The sequence below is a fragment of the Oncorhynchus tshawytscha genome, linkage group LG05 (genome assembly GCF_018296145.1).
Source record: "Oncorhynchus tshawytscha isolate Ot180627B linkage group LG05, Otsh_v2.0, whole genome shotgun sequence".
Lineage (NCBI taxonomy): Eukaryota > Metazoa > Chordata > Actinopteri > Salmoniformes > Salmonidae > Oncorhynchus > Oncorhynchus tshawytscha.
Window position 1 is genome coordinate 9,667,763 of NC_056433.1, and position 24,449 is coordinate 9,692,211.

The 24,449-nt window shown below is 41.4% G+C and overlaps 1 protein-coding gene across 2 annotated transcripts; it reads left to right on the plus strand.

Moving 5' to 3' along the window:
* The first annotated feature begins 2,023 nt into the window (after positions 1–2,023).
* On the plus strand, positions 2,024–24,449 carry LOC112249890 (tumor necrosis factor alpha-induced protein 2). 2 transcript variants are annotated; one of them, XM_024419602.2, is made up of 12 exons: positions 2,024–2,249; positions 3,219–3,395; positions 6,959–7,646; positions 8,391–8,505; positions 8,808–8,930; positions 9,321–9,415; positions 13,777–13,869; positions 14,461–14,587; positions 19,640–19,765; positions 19,876–20,031; positions 20,748–20,869; positions 23,729–24,449. In XM_024419602.2, exons 1-12 carry the CDS (start codon positions 2,198–2,200, stop codon positions 23,898–23,900), a joined length of 2,046 nt encoding a protein of 681 aa, XP_024275370.1. In that variant the 5' UTR covers positions 2,024–2,197; the 3' UTR covers positions 23,901–24,449. The 2 variants fall into 2 exon arrangements, with proteins under 2 accessions (XP_024275370.1, XP_024275371.1); XM_024419603.2 differs by lacking the exon at positions 2,024–2,249 and adding an exon at positions 2,733–2,823.

Consider the following 24,449-nt stretch of genomic DNA (forward strand, 5'->3'; position numbering starts at 1 on the left):
TATCATTCTCTTTAGGGAAAGTAATTTTATAGCACTGAGTGTGATGATAAACTGTTGGGTGAGGCTGTGATGACACTGGAAGCCTTAGTCGAGTGAGTCATGGATTCTTGGCACCCACTCTACTCTTCTCTATACAAAGAGGGATGAACAAAAACTGACCTTGTGATGTGGGTAACATTTAGACTGTACCACATACAGTGCCTAGTGGAACGTCTACATACTCCTGGAACAGTGTTCACATTCTTCTGTCTTGAAATGAAATCTAACAAGGGATTAAATTGAAGATGTATTGATTGTGCATATCTTCACACCCCATATTTAATACTTGATTTAAGTACCTTTGGCAGCTATTACTGATGTGAAAAATGTTGAATACGATTCTTCCAACCTTGCACCGCTCTTAGGGAAACATACAGTATATCCAAAATGAATTGCTCAAGCTCAGTACATTTGGTTGGGTATCATTGATGGACAGCAATATTCAAACCTTGTCTTTGATTTTTAAAGCAGATTTAAGTCAGGACTGAGACTAGACCATTCAGGAACACCCACCGCCTCTTGGATAGACATTCTGATGTGTCTTTGTCATAAAAATGTGTGCGATTGTCCCGCTGAAAAATACAATTCTATCCTAGGTCTAGGTTTTCAGAAGACTAAGGAGAGTTCTAACTTTTTAGCTGGGCTTTGCTCCTTCCATATTTATTTTGATCCTGACAAACTCTTCAGTCCCTGCCGATGACAAGCATACCCATAACATAATGCTGCAACCACAATACTGGAAAATAATTATCATTTGTAACATTTTCTATAATTTTCTTTCACTTTGAAAATGAGTAGGTTCTGTAGATCTACTTGAATCCATTTTTTTATTCAACTTTAAAAATGCAGTCGGGGATTTTAAGCACAACACATTCGTAACATATTGTACGAATTGGATTCGTATCATACGAATTGCTCCCCCATACATTTTAGGGTCAGGAAGTAACATCATAATACGAAAGGAATGATGTAGTACAGAACTGAATGACATACAGTAGTAGTACACTAAAAACCGGGACCCGTTTTGGTTTGTGAGCACCGTTTTCAAAACTACTGGCTGAAATTATACAAAAGTTCCGGAGCGTCACATTAAGGCAGCAAAATGTGAATACTGTGCAAGGTGTGTGCAGATTTTCACTAGGTCACTGTATAATAGTGTCACTGTCCCTAGAGCAGCCATAGTCAATATGTGGACCACGGTCTGGATCCAGACCGAGAACAGAGTCAATATGGACCTCGTACTTACTGCTGTTGACATTTGTGATAGTAGAATGCATAAGGTGCAGTTTTTTCAAGCTGGTAGTGCATGGGCAATTTTCCTCTTTATAAACTGTCAGAAATGTCCAGTTGATCTACTACTAGCCCATGTTAGTTAGATAAGTTAGGCTAGTCAGCTCGCTACATCTTGTAGTTATAATGGCTATATTGCGTGCCCAGGGGCCTCGACCCCCAGGGGGCCCCCATTGATTTTGTTGAGACACTAGGGTATCATATGAACATCATCATATGTGTAAAATATTGAAGACTGTAAAAATAAAATACAAATTCACAGAGGAAGTGGGTGCGGTTGGACATGACCCGGTGGCAGTGTAACAGTATAGCTTCCATCCCTCTCCTCTCCTCGAACCAGGGACCCTCTGCACATGAGTGCTTCTGTTTGTCCTATCTGTGCCTCAGAGTTCCAAAATATAAGCTTGTTTTTTACTCCAATGTTTGTAAACTGTAAACAAACATTGTGTATTTTTAAAACATGGCTCAAACTATCATTTTGATCTTATGTTGAGCTATGTCAATGAATCTGAGAATGGTAACGTTTCTCCAGCACCAACTGTTTACCAAAAAGTGGCAGGGTGGCCGCTTTCTGGTTGTTTGAATCCCAGATTGCCTCTTTAAGGTATATATTATTTTCCTTTTGGCAAAAGGGGAGGCAATTGCAGTGAGTGGAAAGCAGGGAAGCAAATTTAAGATAAGTAGAAACTGAAGGGGGAAATTACTTCCTCCAGAAAGACCCATGGTATCCCCCTACCATGCGCACAAAGAGAAACGCTCAGATCTGTGGGCAATCAATATAAACAGCGGACACAGTGGAGTTTTTCAGTCTTGAGTAGAGTGTGATATTGAAGAGCTGCTGCAAGCATTGTTCATTCGGCTATTCACAATGAAGTTTTCTGTTCTCCACGTACTGCCCAGAAGACCGAGGAAGACTAAAGGTAAGATAAATACATATAGCATAACACATATATAGCCTACAATATACAAAGGTTGTAATGTATTAATTGATATGAATAGCCTTTTGTTGATGCCCACTATTACTATGATATACAGCACATTCTAAATAATAGGATTTCATTTTTAGTGGTTGCAATATACAGCATGTGATCATTTTACATTTGTCCAGTGATTTTGTTAACTTTCATCACATTGGAAGATGAGATTGAAGAGTGGAGTGGGAAATGAGGGGAATATTAAACGTGGTCTTTTCAATATTTGATGCAATTTATGTGGGAGGGACAGTCCGAACAATAATAACAATGTTAGTTTTAATAATGATTTAAATTTTATCTGCAAGTGTAAACATAAGAATGACATTCAAATGTATGTTTTCCTAATGATACATTAAGTTTTGTAAAGTATTGATGATGAATAGCAGTCGTCTGTCAAATGTAGGCTATCTACGCCAATGTCTCCGCCCTCTGGCCAGCAATTGTTTATACCAAAGCCTAGTCTACAGGTCTGTCACTATTAGGTTACGAGTAGGTACCGAATGTTCTGAGAGCATGAAAGGTAGGGACATTTTTATTGGTCTTTGTGCACCTTTTTGGGCACGTTATTAAATAACAAAAAATATGTGTCTGCCTGTGTGGTTTTGTTTTGGCTAAGCAAGCTTCACTCAACTTCGGCTATAAGAGAGAGAACGGGAAAGATATTTTGCGCGAAATGCGCCTGCGGTGAAATAGTTTTAATAGAAACCGTGTGTTCAGTTATGCCTATGTTATAACGCGATCCCACTATTGTAGCCTATAACATCATATCCAGTTTGTTTGCCTGATTTTTACACGTGCCACAATGAAAAGTAGGCTGTGGTTTGATAATAAGTGCTATAAAAAAAATTGTGCAATGCCATGATAGGTTTTATGAAGAGAAAATACGACTGTATAACGTCACATTTTTTTCCACAGAAGAAATGGGTGCGGTCGGACACGACCAAGCGACTGTTCTATCACCTGTAATGGAGGGCAGTGCCAAAACAGTACATGGGAGGTTTAGGCATAAACTGAAGATGCCCCAAATACTAGGCTTTGTGCCAAGACCACGGAGCCCCAAACCCATAGTGGAGAGCAATCCACCTCAAACAGGTATATTTAGCTAAAGTATTAAGTGGTCAGAAGTTGTTTTCGGCGTTCTCTCTGGTGTTAGAATGTGTGTATAATTTATATAGGCTATATCCTACTTTAAGGTTAATCAATGTTTTGGATGTTTTGGACACAGCTACTTATTCAAGTGTTTTTCTTCATTTTTACTATTTTCTACATTGTAGAATAATAGTGAAGACATCAAAACTATGAAATAACACATATGGAATCATGTATTAACTAAAAAAGTGTTAAACAAATCAAAATATAAATAAAATCAAAATTTATTTGTCACTGTTACGAATCCCTTTTGGCCCGACAGTCTAGGGGGGGATGGTAATGAGACCCGTAACATAACTCATGCAAATTATAATTGTGACAAAGTAAAAGTGTGAACGAAATAACCATGACAACTGAAATTATACCGTCAAACTCAGGGTTTATTGTAAAACACACGGTAATGGGGGGAGCAGGAAAAGGGGCTGAGCTGGACCCAAGGAAAGAAACAATAAGCATCCAAAACACCCCTAAGCTAGACTAGCCTATTTTAACAACAGCTAACTAACTAACCAAAAATACAGTGGGTGGTCCGCCCAGTTCTAACTGGTGTTTTTAACAAAGTCTACCTACGGGTAGTGTATGCCCATGGGCGACTTGTCTTGGTTTCCCCTTTTCCCACCAGCAATCAAACACAAACACCATAACCAAAAACAATACTCACAGGAGATGACAAAGTGATTTGGAGGTGCTCAAACAAAAGAGAGGTTAAGACACAAAGAGAGAGTGAAACACAGAGATCTACATACATGGCATTTACAGAGAGATTGAGCTCTAGAGCAAACAACTGATGGGGTTTTTAAACCAAGGGAAAGGAACTGTGATAGGGTAGGAAACAGGAGGAGGTGTGTCTTCTGATTGATGATTCATTGTTGACTGATTGGGGAGTGATGATGTTCACCTGTGAGGGGAGAAGGAGAGAAAAGAAACACACACAGGATACACACACAGGATACTTGTATCCGTAACACTTGTATCCGTAACAGTCACATACACATGGTTAGCAGATGTTAATGCGAGTGTAGCGAAATGCTTGTGCTTCTAGTTCCGACAATGCGGTAATAACCAACGAGTAATCTAACCTAACAATTCCACAACTACTACCTTATACACACAAGTGTAAAGGGATAAAGAATATGTACATAAAGATATATGAATGAGTGATGGTACAGAACGGCATAGGCAAGATGCAGTAGATGGTATCGAGTACAGTATATACATATAAGATGAGTAATGTATGTTATGTAAACAAAGTGACATAGTTTAAAGTGGCTAGTGGTACATGTATTACATAAAGATGCAGTAGATGATATAGAGTACAGTATATACATATACATATGAGATGGGTAATGTAGGGTATGTAAACATTATATTAAGTGACATAGTTTAAAGTGGCTAGTGATACATTTTTTACATCAATTTCCATTATTAAAGTGGCTGGAGTCAGTATGTTGGCAGCAGCCACTCAATGTTAGTGGTGGCTGTTTAACAGTCTGATGACCTTGAGATAGAAGCTGTTGTTCAGTCTCTCGGTCCCTGCTTTGATGCACCTGTACTGACCTCGCCTTCTGGATGATAGCGGGGTGAACAGGCAGTGGCTCGGGTGGTTGTTGTCCTTGATGATCTTTATGGCCTTCCTGTGACATTGGGTGGTGTAGGTGTCCTGGGGGGCAGGTAGTTTGCCACCTCACTACCCTCTGGAGAGCTTTACTGTTGTGGGCGGAGCAGTTGCCATACCAGGCGGTGATACAGCCCGACAGGATGCTCTCGATTGTGCATCTGTAGAAGTTTGTGAGTGCATTTGGTGACAAGCCAAATTTCTTCAGCCTCCTGAGGTTGAAGAGGCGCTGCTGCGCCTTCTTCACAACGCTGTCTGTGTGGGTGGACCAATTCAGTTTGTCCGTGATGTGTACGCCGAGGAACTTAAAACTTACTACCCTCTCCACTACTGTCCCGTCAATGTCGATGTGGATAGGGGGGTGCTCCCTCTGCTGTTTCCTGAAGTCCACAATCATCTTAATGCGTTTGAGACAGTCAGTTGTGTTGTGACAAGATATGGGTGGTATACAGAAGATAGCCCTATTTGGTAAAAGACCAAGTCTATATTATGCAAAGAACAGATTAAATAAGCAAAGAGAAACAACAGTCATTACTTTAAGACATGAAGGTCAGTCAATCCGGAAAATGTCAAGAACTCTGAAAGATTCTTCAAATGCAGTCACAAAAACCATCAAGCGCTATGATGAAACTGGCTCTCATGAGGACCTCCACAGGAATGGAAGACCCAAAGTTACTCTCCTGCAGTGGATAAGCTCATTAGAGTTACCAGCCTCAGAAATTGCAGCCCAAATAAATGCTTCACGGAGCTCAAGTAACAGACACATCTCAACATCATCTGTTCTAAGGAGACTGCGTGAATTAAGCTTTCATGGTCAAATTACTGCAAAGAAACCACTACTAAAGGACATCAATAATAAGACGAGACTGGGCCAAGAAACAAGAGCAATGGACATTAGACTGGTGGAAATGTTTCCTTTGGTTTGATGAGTCCAAATTTTAGATTTTTGGTTCCAACCAGCACGTCTTTGTGAGACGCAGTGTAGGTGAACAGATGACCTCTGTATGTGTGAAGCAGGGAGGAGGAAGTGTGACGTGTGGGGGTGCTTTTCTGTCAGTGATTTATTTAGAATTCAAGGCACACTACAAAAGCATTCTGCAGCAATACGCCATCCCATCTGGTTTGCGCTTAGTGGGACTATCATTTATTTTTCAACAGGATAATGACCTAACACACCTTCAGGCTGTGTAAGGGCTATTTGACCAAGAAGGAAAGTGATGGAGTGCTGCATCAGATGACCTGGCCTACACAATCACCGGACCTCAACCCAACTGAGATGGTTTGGGATGAGTTGGAACGCAGAGTGAAGGAAAGGCAGTCAACACGTGCTCAGCATATGTGAGAACTCCTTCAAGACTGTTGGAAAAGCATTCCTTATAAAGCTGGTTGAGAGAATGCCAAGAGTGTGCAAAGCTGTCATCAAGGCAATGGGTGGCTACTTTGAAAAATCTAAAATATATTTTGATTTGTTGAACAATTGTAACATTTTTGGTAACTACATGATTACATATGTGTTATTTCATAGTTTTGATGTCTTCACTATTCTACAATGTTGAAAATAGTAAAAATAAAGAAAAACCCTTGAATGAGTAGGTGTGTTCAAACTTTAGCCGGATACGATACATGCGCTATGATGTAGCCTGTATGAAGTACTAGCCTACTACCTCAATATATTGATTTGTCAGATTTATCATCCTTAAAGAGGAACTCTAAATGAAAGAAATCAGTCATATTATATTTTCCTTCACCATGAGAAATGATTGTCACAATATATTTATGTCACCGTTCATTGTCACGTACAGACTGCACTAAAATAACTATTCAATTACTGTACTTCGTGGTCTGTGATTTGTAGTAACCATTCACCTGAATTCTACTTGTTTCTTTTCAGAGGTGGTTTTGGACTTTATGGAGAACCTGAAGGAAAATCGCTTGGTGGAGGCTTGCCAGCAGTTGCTTTTGCGAGAGGATCAGCTCTTTGGCCAAGAAACCATGACGATAGAGGGGTTGGTTCAGGTTTGCAACGAGGACGATAAAGACACGCTCCAAAAAGATTATGAAACCCTGCTGCTCCACTTATGGATGGCAGTTCACACCACCTTTAGTTCCACACCCTCAGGAGAACACCTAGAGATACTTCGGAGTGCGGTGGAAACCATAAGGCTGCTGGAAGAGAAGGACCAGCAATGGGAAGGGCGGCCCGAGGGCAGCAGCGAGGCCCCCGTGTGGCGGCCACACCAGTGCCGGCACACCCACGACAACCTGCTTGAAAAAATGGTGGATTCTCAAATGAGGAATGCGACAGTGGAGGAGGACAATATTAGCGTTAGCAGTGTGGACAACCTGTCAACGTCCATGAAAAGGGAGGTATGTAGGATGGGCAAGCGTCTGAAGGAGGACGTTCTCAGGGTGGCCAGGGACATAAGGGACTGCTACCCCCCAGACTTTGACGTGTGCAACTTGTATGTGAGACTTTACCATCAGAAGTTCTCAGCAAAGTTAACAGAACTGGCCCGCTCTGGGCTCGATGTGGATGACTGTAACTACCTCCTCTGCTGGGTGAACAATTACTATCCAAAGTAAGTGGGAAATGGGAGGGCAGTTGCCCTGGATTCTTGAAGGGCTTGTTAACAATCAGTGGAAGTGATAGGGGCAATTTTCTTTTTAAAATGTCCAAATCACATTTAAGTGATGTCAAACTGCATATGTAGTTGATTTGAGTTGATTGGGCCATTACATTTAGAAAATTGAACGCTTTCGCCTATCATTTCCATTGATTGTTAGCTAGCAGTGGCTAAAGTTAGCTGAAGTGTGTAGTGGCTGGAACCATCCCACTGGGCAAACACTGGTTGAATCAATGTGGAAAACTATTTGGATTTCCAAAAAGTCTTCAACTTAATGGAATTTTGTTTTCACCCAAATGTATACAAAATCCAATGACAGAGTGACATTTTTGGTTGATTTCACATTGAATTGACGGTAGTTGACAACTCAACCAAATGTAAATCAAAACCAGATGTTGAACTAACGTCTGTGCCCAGTGGGAAGCCACTACAGTTTGTGGCAGATGCTAAGATGCTCACTATTTTCAGGGTGAGGGAACATTTAAATTAAAATCCTGAACATCCTGAAAAAAAGGCTAGTTCACCCTTTTTTTTTAAAATGTCTGCAAACTAAAATTCTGCATATTTGGCGTAGCTGATTGCTCAAGGTTTCCTACATTATCGTCCTGCCTTGTACAGTCTTTGAGTGTTTCTGAGATGTCTCGTATGGTTTCTATCAATGACAGGATGTCATTTACAACATGTTTATATCTGTTTCAGTGACATCTTAAAACACAAAGACCTTGAGGGGCACATCAACATGGAGTCTTTGGGAACTCTTTTATCTGAGAAGGATCTCACAACATTGGAGGAGCAGTATCTACTACAAAAAGAGGTAAACAGGATGCCAGAAACAGCTAAATCTAATGAACAGGCTAAATCCATGTGTATACGTCTAGACCATCCTTTCAGAGTAGCCTGGTCCCAGATCTGTTTGTGCTGTCTTGCCAACTACTATGGTGTGTTAATGACCATAGGGCTCGGCAAGATAGCACAAACATATCTGGGACCAGGCTACTTTCAGAGTGCTTTAGAATTGGAAATAATGTATTATTTTATAATGTTGCATGGAATGTCTTTCAGAGCCATAGTGTCAAGCTTACAGAATTGTGATGACCTGTGCTATGACGTTTTCAGAGTAGAGTCAGGACCTGGTTCTCCAAGGCTCTCAGTAAGGAGGAGGAGGGTTGGCTCAGTGGAAAGAGTCCAGAACTCATTGATGGGTACTGCTTCTGTCCTCTGGCCATTGACATCATACAGGTTGAAACCTATTGGATTACTACTACTTCTTCTAGTACTTGTCTGTGTTCAGCCCTACTCTTTCTTTGACCTGAACATGTTCTTCTTCGTTTTCATACTACATATATGTAGCTTTTTCTCCTGCATGGGTTTATATAAGCTTCATATTAACATGTCAACCTTGACATAATTATATTTAAACTGACATTACCCTCCAAAACCAAAGTTTCCCTCAAAACCTCAAAACAATGAGCGCCATAAATCAGAAATATTTAATAAATGCACTGAATTTCATACGTTTCGACACTGAATTGAGTTGACATGGAATTAATCCCATCCCTGCTCTAAGCTATTTTGACTGTACAGGGTCAGGTTTTATGTGCTAATACTGTATGTTGTTCTGTTTACTAGGCTGTTGATGGGGCCATGAGAGAGGCCAGGACTATTCTGGGCAGTGAGGCTAAAGCCCAAAGAATCCTTTGTCAGCTGGATAGCTTCTTGATGAGGTAGTATACATAGTATATTCACAGCCACACAGACAAATTGCATAATTCTACACTGCCTTTTTCCTGGGAAAAGTTGATAATTCAACATTGGTGTTCTATCTACACTGTCTTGTTGCAGACTGTCTTTGACCTTGTTTAGTATGCTACAATTAAGTGATAATGTCAGAGAATATGGAACGCCGTTTTGGGTCTTTGCATGTCAAAAAAGATTCACGTCAAATAACAGTATTTGACGTGTCAAATAAGTTTGTTGACCAATCAGGACCTGAATATGACTGCACATCACATAATAATTTAACATGTTCATACATTTTTTTTACGTAGTTATTACACATTGATTACACTATCACTCGTATTTCATATGTCATAACGATTCACCGTATGCTATGATGCTGGTATAGTTTTGTCTCGCACACCCGCCACTGCTGCACGAGCGCAGACACACTTCCCCAAACTCTGGACAGTGCTGGTCATAAAAAGAGCAGCTAGCTGATGGATGCCAACAAAGTTCTTCCCCAAAAACATAGCAAAACTACATAATCTGTTTCAGTAGCTATAGTTAGCCGACGAACTGTCTAAATCAAATCAAATCAAATCAAATTTTATTCGTCACATACACATGGTTAGCAGATGTTAGTGCGAGTGTAGCAAAATGCTTGTGCTTCTAGTTCCGACAATGCAGTAATAACCAACAAGTAATCTAGCTAACAATTCCAAAACTACTAACTTATAGACTCAAGTGTCAGGGGATAAAGAATATGTACATAAAGATATATGAATGAGTGATGGTACAGAACGGCATAGGCAAGATACAGTAGATGGTATTGAGTGCAGTATATACATATGAGATGAGTATGTAAACAAAGTGGCATAGTTAAAGTGGCTAGTGATACATGTATTACATAAGGATGCAGTAGATGATATAGAGTACAGTATATACATATACATATGAGATGAATAATGTAGGGTATGTAAACATTATATTAGGTAGCATTGTTTAAAGTGGCTAGTGATATATTTGACATCATTTCCCATCAATTCCCATTATTAAAGTGGCTGGAGTTGAGTCAGTGTGTTGGCAGCAGCCACTCAATGTTAGTGGTGGCTGTTTAACAGTCTGATGGCCTTGAGATAGAAGCTGTTTTTCAGTCTCTCGGTCCCAGCTTTGATGCACCTGTACTGACCTCGCCTTCTGGATGATAGCGGGGTGAACAGGCAGTGGCTCGGGTGGTTGTTGTCCTTGATGATCTTTATGGCCTTCCTGTGACATCGGGTGGTGTAGGTGTCCTGGAGGGCAGGTAGTTTGCCCCCGGTGATGCGTTGTGCAGACCTCACTACCCTCTGGAGAGCCTTACGGTTGTGGGCGGAGCAGTTGCCGTACCAGGCGGTGATACAGCCCGACAGGATGCTCTCGATTGTGCATCTGTAGAAGTTTGTGAGTGCTTTTGGTGACAAGACAAATTTCTTCAGCCTCCTGAGGTTGAAGAGGCGCTGCTGCACCTTCTTCACGATGCTGTCTGTGTGGGTGGACCAATTCTGTTTGTCTGTGATGTGTACGCCAAGGAACTTAAAACTTACTACCCTCTCCACTACTGTTCCATCGATGTGGATAGGGGGGTGTTCCCTCTGCTGTTGTTGCCTACCCTCACCACCTGGGGGGGGCCCGTCAGGAAGTCCAGTCCAGTCCAGTTGCACAGGGTGGGGTCGAGACCCAGGGTCTCGAGCTTGATGACGAGCTTGGAGGGCACTATGGTGTTAAATGCCGAGCTGTAGTCGATGAACAGCATTCTCACATAGGTATTCTTCTTGTCCAGATGGGTTAGGGAAGTGTGCAGTGTGGTTGAGATTGCATCATCTGTGGACCTATTTGGGCGGTAAGCAAATTGGAGTGGGTGTCAGGTAGGGTGGAGGTGATATGGTCCTTGACTAGTCTCTCAAAGCACTTCATGATGACGGAAGTGAGTGCTACGGGGCGGTAGTCGTTTAGCTGTTACCTTAGCTTTCTTGGGAACAGGAACAATGGTGGCCCTCTTGAAGCATGTGGGAACAACAGACTGGGATAGGGATTGATTGAATATGTCCGTAAACACACCAGCCAGCTGGTCTGCGCCTGCTCTGAGGGCGCGGCTGGGGATGCCGTCTGGGCCTGCAGCCTTGCGAGGGTTGACAAGTTTAAATGTTTTCCTCACGTCGGCTGCAGTGAAGGAGAGTCTTTGTTGTTTTAGTTGCGGGCAGTGTCAGTGGCACTGTATTGTCCTCAAAGCAGGCAAAAAAATTATTTAGTCTGCCTGGGAGCAAGACATCCTGGTCCGTGACGGTGCTGGTTTTCTTTTTGTAATCCGTGATTGACTGTAGACCCTGCCACATACCTCTTGTGTCTGAGCCGTTGAATTGAGATTCTACTTTGTCTCTATACTGAGGCTTAGCTTGTTTGATTGCCTTGCGGAGGGAATAGTTACACTGTTTGTATTCGGTCATGTTTCCAGTCACCTTGCCCTGATTAAAAGCAGTGGTTCGCGCTTTTAGTTTCACGCGAATGCTGCCATCAATCCATGGTTTCTGGTTTGGGAATGTTTTAATCGTTGCTATGGGAACGACATCTTCAACGCACGTTCTAATGAACTCGCACACCGAATCAGCGTATTCGTCAATGTTGTCGTCTGACGCAATACAGAACATATCCCAGTCCACGTGATGGAAGCAGTCTTGGAGTGTGGAATCAGATTGGTCGGACCAGCGTTGAACAGACCTCAGCGCGGGAGCGTCTTGTTTTAGTTTCTGTCTGTAGGCAGGGATCAACAAAATGGAATCGTGGTCAGCTTTTCCGAAAGGAGGGCGGGGCAGGGCCTTATATGCGTCGCGGAAGTTGGAATAGCAATGATCAAAGGTTTTTCCAGCCCTGGTTGCGCAATCGATATGCTGATAAAATTTAGGGAGTCTTGTTTTCAGATTAGCCTTGTTAAAATCCCCAGCTACAATGAATGCAGCCTCCGGATATATGGATTCCAGTTTGCAAAGAGTCAAATAAATTTCGTTCAGAGCCATCGATGTGTCTGCTTGGGGGAATACATGCCGGTTGTTCATTCTATCGGTTTGGTTGCCAGAGACCCAGTTGTTCAGTCTTTTTGTTCTGTATCTATGGATGCGACCCAGTTGCTCCGTCTTTTTGTTCTGTATCTATGGACGCGACCCAGTTGCTCAGTCTTTTTGTTCTGTATCTATGGACGCGACCCAGTTGCTCATTCTAAATTTTCCATTGCCATACTGGCTGGCAACGTTCTTATCCCTTGCTTGCTAGCTAGTCAACTACGGCTAACTTACAGGCACATCAAAAAGCCAGAATAACAGCAAAGTATCTATATTTGCATTTGTTTAAGCTGTTTTCTAGTGACATTTATTTGGATACATCCATAACAATGACCTAATGAGGCGCGATTTCACCTGGTATGGAAAATGTGTTCACTTGTCAGGACACTGTTGTTCAGAGGAGCTAGCCAACAACACAGCTACAGTAACACAATCACTGTTGTTCAGAGGAGCTAGCCAACAACACAGCTACAGTAACACAATCACTGTTGTTCAGAGGAGCTAGCCAACAACACAGCTACAGTAACACAATCACTGTTGTTCAGAGGAGCTAGCCAACAACACAGCTACAGTAACACAATCACTGTTGTTCAGAGGAGCTAGCCAACAACACAGCTACAGTAACACAATCACTGTTGTTCAGAGGAGCTAGCCAACAACACAGCTACAGTAACACAATCACTGTTGTTCAGAGGAGCTAGCCAACAACACAGCTACAGTAACACAATCACTTCAACCTGAAGCTGGAAAGACAGCAAACTAGCTGCACTTCGTTTCGTTTTACCTCTTTTTCAATTGACATGATTTTCGACTGGCTAAGAAACGTTGCCTGCCTGTCTGTCTCGTTCTGACTCGTTCATTACTATGGGACAGCTGAAGATCGAATTTGAATATTGAAACAATATTGCAAATGTCGGCGAGACAGACAGCAAGGTTTATACAAATCTCTGCTGTTGAAAACTAAATGTTAGTCTAAAAGAAATGTGACAATGTTTGCTTTTTATAGTTGCTTAGCTGGGCTGATGAGACAGTGAATTGCGCAGTCAGATGGAACAGAGTAAATAGGCATTTTAACGTCATAGATTTCGCCGGTGGTAACTTGTGGAATAGACACCGGCTTGAATGCAGTTTTAACCAATCAGCATTCAGGATTAGACCCACCCGTTGCATAAATGAGGAATATGAACTGCAGTGTTACAATTCAACATTTTACTGACATAATGAAAAAGAACCTGGAGAAACATGATGACATTTTGTACAATGTATATTTGCAGCTATAAGAGATCTCTTGAAGAATTTGTGAAGACAAGACGGGAGAACACTCAGGCAGTCGTGAAAGCTAACTTGGTTAACATTGAACAATTCAGGTAGGCCAAAAACTGTTGTTCATTTCACCAAGTCATTTGTTTCATAAAATCACATTTTCTGTGTTAATTTGCTTGGTATTTGAAGGGTAGCTAGCTACACACGAGCTTCATAGCACATGTATAGTCCTTACATAAAGCATTCATAAGCACTAAATAAGCATTTTATAAATGCTTTTTGTTTCTACTAATCCCCAATCTCATGAAACAGTCTTGATCTATATGCATGCCGTCTCTTAATCTGAAGTTGTATCATTTGTTCTACTTATCTAGCTACTTTTAGACACTCCAGGAAAGGGAAAGGTCAGTTGTAACTGAATGCATTCAACTGAAAATGTGTCTTCCGCATTTAACCCAACCCCTCTGAATCAGAGAGCTGCGAGGGGCTGCCTTAATCAAAATCCACGTCATTGGCACCCGGGGGAACAGTTCTGCCTTGCTCAGGGGCAGAACGACAGATTTTGACCTTGTCAGCTCGATGATTGAAAGTACCTTTGAACTGCCATTGTCATTCTATCCCTCCAATCCTCCCAACCTCTTATTTGACTTCATAAATCCAACATTGATGTCATAACATTGGTTCCTCCTTTACAGAGACTTCATAGTGAGAAGAGAGGAGTCAATCCCAGAAGAGATCAGGACAAGCTGTATGTCCACATTGGCAGACCTGAGAGACTGTGGCTACGGATACTTCACCCGCCCCATACATGAGGAGCTCAGGGTAGGCTACATGTGAAAGCAGAGACACCAATCATAATAGTCTAGCAATACTCCAATGTACAATGAGAGAGGTGCATGACCAGAAAAGTAGCGTCAGTTTGTTTTCTTTTTGTATTGAACACAGATCATCGCGTCTTCAATTTGATCGATTATTAACGTTTAAAAAATACCTAAAGTTGTATTACAAAAGTAGTTTGAAAGGTTTTGGCAAAGTTTACAGGTAATTTTTTAGATATTTTGTAGTGACGTTGCAAAAAGTTGGAAGCTGTGTTTTTCTGTATCAAACGCGGCAAATATTTTGGACATTTTGGATATATATTGACGGAATTAAACGAACAAAGGACCATTTGTGATGTTTATGGGACATATTGGAGTGCCAAAAAAATAAGTTTGTCAAAGGTAAGGCATGAATTATATTTTTATTTCTGCATTTTGTGTCGTGCCTGCAGGGTTGAAATATGCTACTCTTTTTGTTTACCGTTGTGCTATCATCAGATAATAGCATCTTATGCTTTCGCCGAAAAACCTTTTTGAAATCTGACATGTTGGCTGGATTCACAATGAGTGTAGCTTTAATTTGGTATCTTACGTGTGATTTAATGAAAGATTGATTTTTATAGTATTTTATTTGAATTTGGCGCTCTGCATTTTCCCTGGCTATTGGCCAGGTGGGATGATTGCGTCCCACCTATCCCAGAGAGGTTTTAACTAGCTTCTCAAAGCACTTCATGATGACAGAAGTGAGTGCTACAGGGCAATAGTCATTTAGTTCAGTTACCTTGACTTTCTTGGGTACACGTGGGGACAGCAGACTGGGATAGGAAGAGATTGAATAAACACTGTAAACACTCCAGCCAGGTGGTCTGCGCATGCTCTGAGGATGCGGCTTGGGATGCCATCTGGGCTGGCAGCCTTGCGAGGGTTAACATGCTTAAATGTGTTATTCACGTCGGCCACGGAGAAGGAGAGCCCACAGTCCTTGGTAGCGGGTCGTGTTGGTGGCACTGTGTTGTCCCCAAAGCAGGCGAGGAAGGTGTTTTGCTTGTCCCGAAGCAAGACATCAGTGTCCGCGATGTGATTGGTTTTCCCTTTGTAGTCCGTGATTGTCTGTAGTCTGAGCCGTTGAATTGCGACTGCACTTTGTCTCTGTTCTGGTGTTCTGCCTGTTTGTTTGCCTTACGGAGGGAATAACTACACTGTTTGTTTTCGGCCATATTCCCAGTCACCCTGCCATGGTTAAATGCGGTGGTTTGCGCTTTCAGTTTTGCACGAAGGCTGCTATCTATCCACGGTTTCTGGTTTGGGCAGGTTTTAAAAGTCACAGTGGGTACAACACTTCCTGATGAACTCACTCACTGTATCCATGTATTCATCAATGTTATTCTCAGAGGCACATATCCCAGTCCGTGTGATCAAAACAATTTTGAAGCATGGATTTCAATTGGTCAAACCAGCGTTGAATTGACCTTAGCACAGGTACTTCCTGTTTGAGTTTCTGCTTATAGGACGGGAGGAGCCAAATAGAGTCGTGATCAGATTCGTAGGCCTTGTAGGAATTTCCAAAAGTTGAATAGCAGTGGTCCAATGTTTTGGTAGAACTTCAGTAGTGTTTTCCTCAAATTTGCTTTGTTATCATTCCCAGCGACAATAAATGTGGCCTCAGGGTGTGGTTTCCGGTTTGCATAAAGTCCAGTGTTGTTCTTTGAGGGCTGTTATGGTATCGGCTTGAGGGGGGAATATACACGGCTGTGACTATAACCGAAGAGAATTCTCTTGGGAGTTGATACGGTTGGCATTTGATTGTGAGGTATTCTAGGTCGGGTGAAGAAAAGGACTTGAGTTTCTGTATTTTATCACATTTACACCATGAGTAGTTAATCACGAAACATACATCTTCTTCCCTGAGAGTTCTTTATTTCTTTCAGCGCAATGTACTGAGAACCCAGCTGGCTGTATGGGGATAGAATACCGTGAGAGAGCCATGTCTCCGTGAAACAGAGTATGTTACAATCCCTGATGTCTCTCTGGAAGGAGATCCTCGCCCTGAGCTCATCTACTTTATTAGCCAGAAACTGAACATTAGCGAGTGTGCACACTTCCTGAGTCTGACTGAATACCTTTTCTCTGGTGGTGTTTCGGAGCTGCCTCTGGAATAAGTTAAATTGCCTTGGAGGGTACGGCTGCAACACAAAAACAATTCAGGGCTAATAATGTAATAAATATCACACAAAAAAACGAAATACTGCAAAGTTGCTTAGGAGCTAGAAGCAGAGCTGCCATATCTGTCGGCGCCATCCAATCAAATTGTAGATACATCTCAAGCATGATCAATGGGAACAAGATGCACCTGAGCTCAATTTCAAATCTCCTAGCAAAAGGTCTCAATACTTATGTAAATAAGGTATTTCAGTTTTTAATACATTTGCAAAAATGTTTAAAACCTATTTTCATTTTGTCATTGTGGGGTTTTGTGTGTTGATTGATGAGGATTTTTCTTTATGAATTTATTTTAGAATAAGAAGAAGTATGTCATATGCCCATAACATAAAGTTGCGTTTAAATGAGGTGTTATTGAATGTGCAGAATTGTAGCACAGATTTACTTTATATATATTTTTTTCAAGGACATATTATAATACAAAACAGCTTGCCAAAAATACAACAACATTGAAACAAAATGGAAGAAAATAGAATTTGCCTTTATAACAGCTAGTTATCTGTTTAAGAAGAGGAAAACAACAAAACAGGTATTTCGAGTCTGATCACTGGAATGTTTCCACTACCTTTGATTGGTTTGATTTTGACTCATTAGGGTCCCTATTAGCCGACGCCAACGGCAACAGCTAGTCTTACTGGGGTCCGACATATGATGAAAAATACATTGGAGACTAAATACTTTACAATTTACATACACACACTACATGTTCATGTTTTTAAATGTATCTATCAGTTACACGTACAGTGAAATGTGAAAGTATCCAGAGCTCTTGTCATTTTCTACATTTTGTTACGTTACAGCCTTATTCTAAAATTGATTAAATTACATTTTTCCCTCATCAATCTACACACAATTCCCCTTTGTGAAAAAGTGAAAAGAGGTTTTTAGAAATGTGTGCAAACTTATAAAAACAGAAATACCTTATTGACATACGTTTTCAGAACCTTTGCTATGAGACTCGAGATTGAGCTCAGGTGCATCCTGTTTTCATTGATCATCCTTGAGATGTTTCAACAACTTGATTGGAGTCCACCTGTGGTAAATTAAATTGATTGGACATGATTTGGAAAGGCACACAAATGTCTACATGAGGTCCCAGAGTTGACAATCCAAAAACCAAGCCACGAGGTCAAAGGAATTATCTGTAGAGCTCCGTGACAGGATTGTGTCAAGGCACAGATCTGGGGAAGGGTACCAATACATTTCTGCAGCATTGAAGGTCCCGAAGAACACATTGGCCTCTTAAATGGAAGAAGGTTAGAACCACAAAGAATCTTCCTAGAGCTGGCCGCCCGGCCAAACTGAGCAAACGGGGGAGAAGGGCCTTGGTCAGGGAGATGACCAAAGTCAGAATGGTCACTCTGACAGACCTCCAGAGTTCCTCTGTGGATATGGGACAATCTTCCAGAAGGATAACCATCTCTGCAGCACTCTACCAATCAGGCCTTTATGGTAGTGGCCAGACGGTAGCCACTCCTCAGTAAAAGGCATATGACAGCCCTCTTGGAGTTGCCAAAAGGCACCTAAAGACTAAACAAGATTCTCTGGTCTGATGAAACCAAGATTGAGCTCTTTGGCCTGAATGCCAAGCGTCACGTCTGGAGGAAACCTGGCACCATCCCTAACGCTGAAGCATGGTGGTGGCAGCAACATGTTGTGGGGATGTTTTTCCAGTGGCAGGGACTGGGAGACTAGTCAGGATCGAGGGAAAGGTGAACGGAGAAAAGTACAGAGAGCTCCTTGATGAAAACCTGCTCCAGAGCGCTCAGGACCTCAGACTGGGGTGAAGGTTCAGGAGCCAACAGGACAACGACCCTAAGCACACAGCCAAGACAATGCAGGAGTGGCTTCGGGACAATTCTCTGAATGTCCTTGAGTGTCCCAGCCACAGCCCGGACTTGAACCCGATCGAACATCTCTGGAAAGACCTGAAAATATCTCTGCAGCGACGCTTGAAAGGATCTGCATAGAAGAATGTGAGAAACTCCCCAAATACAGGTGTGCCAAGCTTGTAGCAGCATACCCAAGAAGACTTGAGCCTGTAATCGCTGCCAAATGTGTTTCAACAAGTAAAGGGAGTAAAGGGCCTGAATACTTACGTAAATGTGATATTTCCGTTTTTTTCTAAAGCAGTTTTTGCTTTGTCATTATGGGTAATTGTGTGTAGATTGATGAGGGGAAAATGATTGAATCCATTTTAGAATAAGGCTGTAACGTAACAAAATGGGGAAAAAGTCATGGGCTCTGAATACTTTCTGAATGCACTGTACATGTCCGTACATACACACAACAAGTAGGTCACATAGGGGACGAGGCATTGAGCTGGAGGTGGTTTATTTGTTTGTTTTTCTGTGAACCTTTGTTCTTTTTATCTAACCTAATGGTAGGAAGGAAGTAGAATACATATAAGCCTTCAGGAGAATTCCCTCTTAAATGGTTTCCGACCAACATTATCACGGTCACAATGTTTGAAGTGTGACTGTAGGTTACAATGGTACAATGTGGTCATTCAAGTGACCACTCAAATCACATGGCCTTTGTGGGTTATCTTTGTGGGTTACAGATTGTCCATGTTATTCTCCATAATGTTTTTACTTTTGCACTTCAGTTGTGATGAAACAGTTGATGCATATTAGTAATAAAACACATTTGTTTTATTATAATTATTTATAAATTAGTGGAATAGAGGGAATTGATTTTAACTTGAACTATGAAGTTGTTATGGCAGTACAACTGCAACGTTTTCGCATCCGGGTCACCGATCATGTTATGACCCACTGGTGTCCACTGCTTCAAGGTCAGATATTGACCTCTGCATGACTTCCTGTATCCTCAGGTGCAGTACCATAAGCTGTGGACGCAGGCCTGGTTAACTGGGGGTCAGATGGTACTGGATGAAGTTCTGGGGACACTGGACAGACACATGCAGCAATTCACAGACCTCAAACCCATCTGTGTGGAGGTAAGTTTGCACTCACACACACGCCAACAGATGTGTGAAAACAAAGACACGTGTACACACAAACACACACACAAACACACAGTGATATTTGTGTGTCTGTGTGTGTGTAGGAGCTGCTGGGCCGGCTGCACATGGAGATGATGGTGGAGTATGTGAAGAGGATGATGAAGAGGAAGATGAGGCTGAAGGACAAGGAGCAGCAGGAGGCAGCAGCCAAGTTACTGGCTGAAGACAGCAGCAAACTGAGTACCTACTTTACTGAAGCAGTAAGCACTGAAGACGCACACACACACACACACCTCATATTGCAGTTAATATACCTTGAGCGTGTGTGTACACAAACACATGAAAGTAATAGCATTATACACACAAAACCAACTCAAACACACACTTCAAAACATTTATCCTAAGAATTGTTTTATTTCAAATGTTTATGATGCATAAAGAATAACAAAGAAATAAAGAATTTAAACAACAAATTAACCCCCTAGATTTAAGCTAGAGATGTACAATACCAGTCAAGAGTTTGGATACACCTACTCATTCCAGGGTTTGTCAACCTTTGAATGAGTAGGTGTGTCCAAACCTTTGACTGGTACTTTATACATAGCGTTCTTTTGGTTGGTAAGTTGTTCTCCCAAGTTAGACTAAGCTCACTGGAATGCATGAGAGCCTTTTCTGTAGCCAATCATGGAAAGATGTTCAAAACCACCACCACCTGGGTCATGTTATGACTTGGCAGACTCCAGGCTGAGTCTCTAAATAAAATCACCCATGTATCATAAACTGCAGCTGTGGTCTGATTCCCCTAAACTTCTATTTATTTAGACACTCAATAGATATTAGTATCAAATTAAATCCAACTTTATTTAAAGTGAATGTAAACATCTCAATAGAGTAAAGTAGCCCTAACACAGTAAATGGAAGACATTAAATACTGTACATGAAAGTATGCATGATTTGACCTATCCACTGTCCACAGGGGTCCAAAATAAGCTGGCTGAGTGAGGTCCTCCCTAAAATGGCGGAGGTGGTCAGACTGCAGGACCCAGGAAGCATCCAGCTGGAGATCGTCACCCTGGCTATGGACTTCCCAGACCTTAGGTGAGACAGACAGACAGATCCTCCACACAAGTCTAACGACATAGATGGAGAGTTTGCCTACAGTACATTCACATAATCACATAACCTGGTACTACATTTACAGTATCCCAGTGACATAACCTGGTACTACTTTCACAGTACCTCAGTCACATAACGCAGGACTAACATAAAATGGGTCCCTCAGATTAAATGTGGGGGCCAACCCACACACCCGCATGTCTGCCTGTATATCTTTCATATTTCACATAAGCAACAACGCCATTATAAAAGTTGTGTGGTCAAAGATCAACTTGGCCTTAATCCTGCTGAACAGCTGTTTGGGACAAATTTGATCTCAACATCTCTGCTTGCACTTTCTTTGTCTAAACTCGTCCTTGCATGATGTTGTTCACACTCAAAAGAACACATAGGATTTAAATAGAACACAGAGAATGAACATAGAACACATAGAATGAAACTAGAACACATAGAATGAAACTAGAACACATAGAATGAAACTAGAACACATAGAATGAAACTAGAACACATAGAATGAAACTAGAACACAGAGAATGAAATAAGAACACAGAATGGAAATAGAAGGCAGAGAAGGGAAATAGAAGACAGAGAATGGAAATAGAAGACAGAGAATGGAAATAGAAGACAGAGAAGGGAAATAGAAGACAGAGAATGGAAATAGAAGACAGAGAATGGAAATAGAAGACAGAAAATGGAAATAGAAGACAGAGAATGGAAATAGAAGACAGAGAATGGAAATAGAAGACAGAATGGAAATAGAAGACAGAATGGAAATAGAAGACAGAATGGAAATAGAAGACAGAATGGAAATAGAAGACAGAATGGAAATAGAAGACAGAATGGAAATAGAAGACAGAATGGAAATAGAAGACAGAATGGAAATAGAAGACAGAGAATGGAAATAGAAGACAGAGAAGGGAAATAGAAGACAGAGAATGGAAATAGAAGACAGAGAATGGAAATAGAAGACAGAAAATGGAAATAGAAGACAGATAAAAAACTGACTCCCTGGTAGCTGAGCCACACCTTTTATATTTATGAATATAAGCCAAATTGAAACAAAGGCTTTTTGATTTCTATTTGACAATGAATGCCTTGCTGATTTATAAATACAAGCCATAGCTGATCCTTAGTTATTTTGAGTCCCTTGACTCCAATTATCTCTTTATCTTCCCTCTAATCCTCTCACAGTATGTTAAAATGAAACCCTATTGGGGGGGGTTGTTGCAGTGAGGTAACTCTGGGCAAGTCAGGTATCACCGGGCGGTAACCTAGGTAACAAGGGCCTTCACTGCGGATCTCAGGTGTCTGGCTGACTACACAATATGAGGCATCTCTTCTGTCATGTACTAGTACAGAGATGGAGGGAGGGAGGGTGGGAGGGAGGGAGATACACAGAGAAGGGGTGTAATATGACTCCTGTCTGATGTCTAGAACCGGCCAGCGATCCCTGCTATCCCCAGCACTGTGCAGTGGAAAAATACAGGCCAGGGCTAGAGCATCCCAAATGGTACCCTATTCCCATTATAGTGCAACATTAGTGCATGATGCAGAGAATAGGGTGCCGTTTGAGACTATTCTACCCCTTTTTGGTTCTAGGTAGAATCAAAATGTTTCTACATGGAACCAAAAAGGGTTCTACCTGGAACCAAAAAGGGTTATCCTATGGGGACAGCTGAAGAACCCTTTTAGGCTCTAGATAGCACCTTCTTTTGTAATAGTGTATAGAGGCAGAGATGCCAGACACACCAAAGCAGTACTATTACTAAATGTTGCTACAACAGCTGCTATAGTGCTTTACTATTTGTATTACTTCTTCCTCTATCACTATTACTGAACTAACACAACTACTGCCACTGATGGTACCGTTACTATTGCTACCGTTACTACTACTGCTGTAGTACTGTCCTACTACAGTCAACAGTAATATTACCTCTGCTAGTGGGCTAGTCCAGTAGCCTTGCTACTTTTTCTACCACTATTCTGCTCCTTTTTTTTAAACGAAAATGTCCTTCTGTTTATACTGTAAATTTGGTACATTCTGTTTATACACCCTGACCATAGTTTGCTTTGTATGTTCTATGTTTGGTTTGGTCAGGGTGTGATCTGAGTGGGCATTCTATGTTGGATGTCTTGTTTGTCTGTTTCTGTGTTTGGGCCTGATATGGTTCTCAATCAGAGGCAGGTGTTAGTCATTGTCTCTGATTGGGAGCCATATTTAGGTAGCCTGTTTTGTGTTGGGTTTTGTGGGTGATTGTTCCTGTCTTTGTGTTTGTTACACCAGATAGGGCTGTTTTTTGGGGGGGGGTTTTCACGGTTCTTGTTTTTGTATATTGGTCTATTTTCATATTTTTTAAAGATGTATCAAAAATAACCACGCTGCGTTTTGGTCCGCCTCTCCTTCAACAGAAGAAAGCCGTGACACTGGCTTTTCTCTCAAGCTTAGCATGACTTAATGTAGACATTTGGAACTGTTTATTTTTATTTGGATTGTAAAACTGGCATGGTCAAAACATGTTGATGCAACATTATAAATTTTTTATTATATTTAACCTTTATTTAACTAGGCAAATCAGTTAAGAACACATTTTTATTTACAATGAAGGCCTACCCCAGACCAAACCCGGACGATGCTGGGCTAATTGTGCACCGCCCTATGGGACTCCCAATCACGGCCAGTTATGATACAGCCTGGAAACAAACCAGGGTCTGTAGTGACGTCTCTAGCACTGACATCCAGTGCCTTAGACCGCTGCGCCACTTCGGAGCCCAGTTGATTAATATAATGGACAAAAAATGACAGTTTTGAACTTTTTTTTTTTGCTCTTTTACCTTTCTCAGTTGGAGACATATTTCGGCTCTGCTTTCCCTCAAAGCCAACCTATCCACTGCTGATGTCCGCGGCATCAAAGAGAGCCTGGAAGTGAACCGTCCTTCAGTCACCTCCTCCAATACCAACCCACCATTCTTTTCCAAGGTTCCAGCAGGCAAATTTTGGCACATGCCATCTTAATTGTGTAATTTTCTTGTTGTAAACAGTTTTTCTGGTTGAGAAGACTAACTGGTCTCTGTTATCAAATCAAATGTATTGGTCACACACATATTTAGCAGATGTTATTGCAGGTGTAGCGAAGACTAAAATACAGTAGAATAGAATACAGTGTGTATATATATATATGAGATGAGTAAAGCATGTAAACATTATTAAAGTGACTATTGATTCGCAGTCTGTAGGGCAGTAAGTAGCCTCTTAGGTCCAGGGTTAAGTGGCCAGATGGTAGCTGGCTAGTGATGGCTATTTAACAGTCTGATGTCCTTTTTTGGTTATGTTGGTTGTTATCTCATCATCTAACCAGATTATAAAGATGTCCTTTGCTTTTCATAAACGATGTCATATTTAAAATGGTTTAAGAAAATGGTGATTCACCTTAAAGGGAATGGGTCATGACATTTATAAAGCATGTGACAAATAACGTTTGATTTGAAATGCATTGGTCCAATACTTTTTTTATTTGTGATTATGCTGCTTTCCAATGCTTCATAAATTGATGTGCTCAGCAAA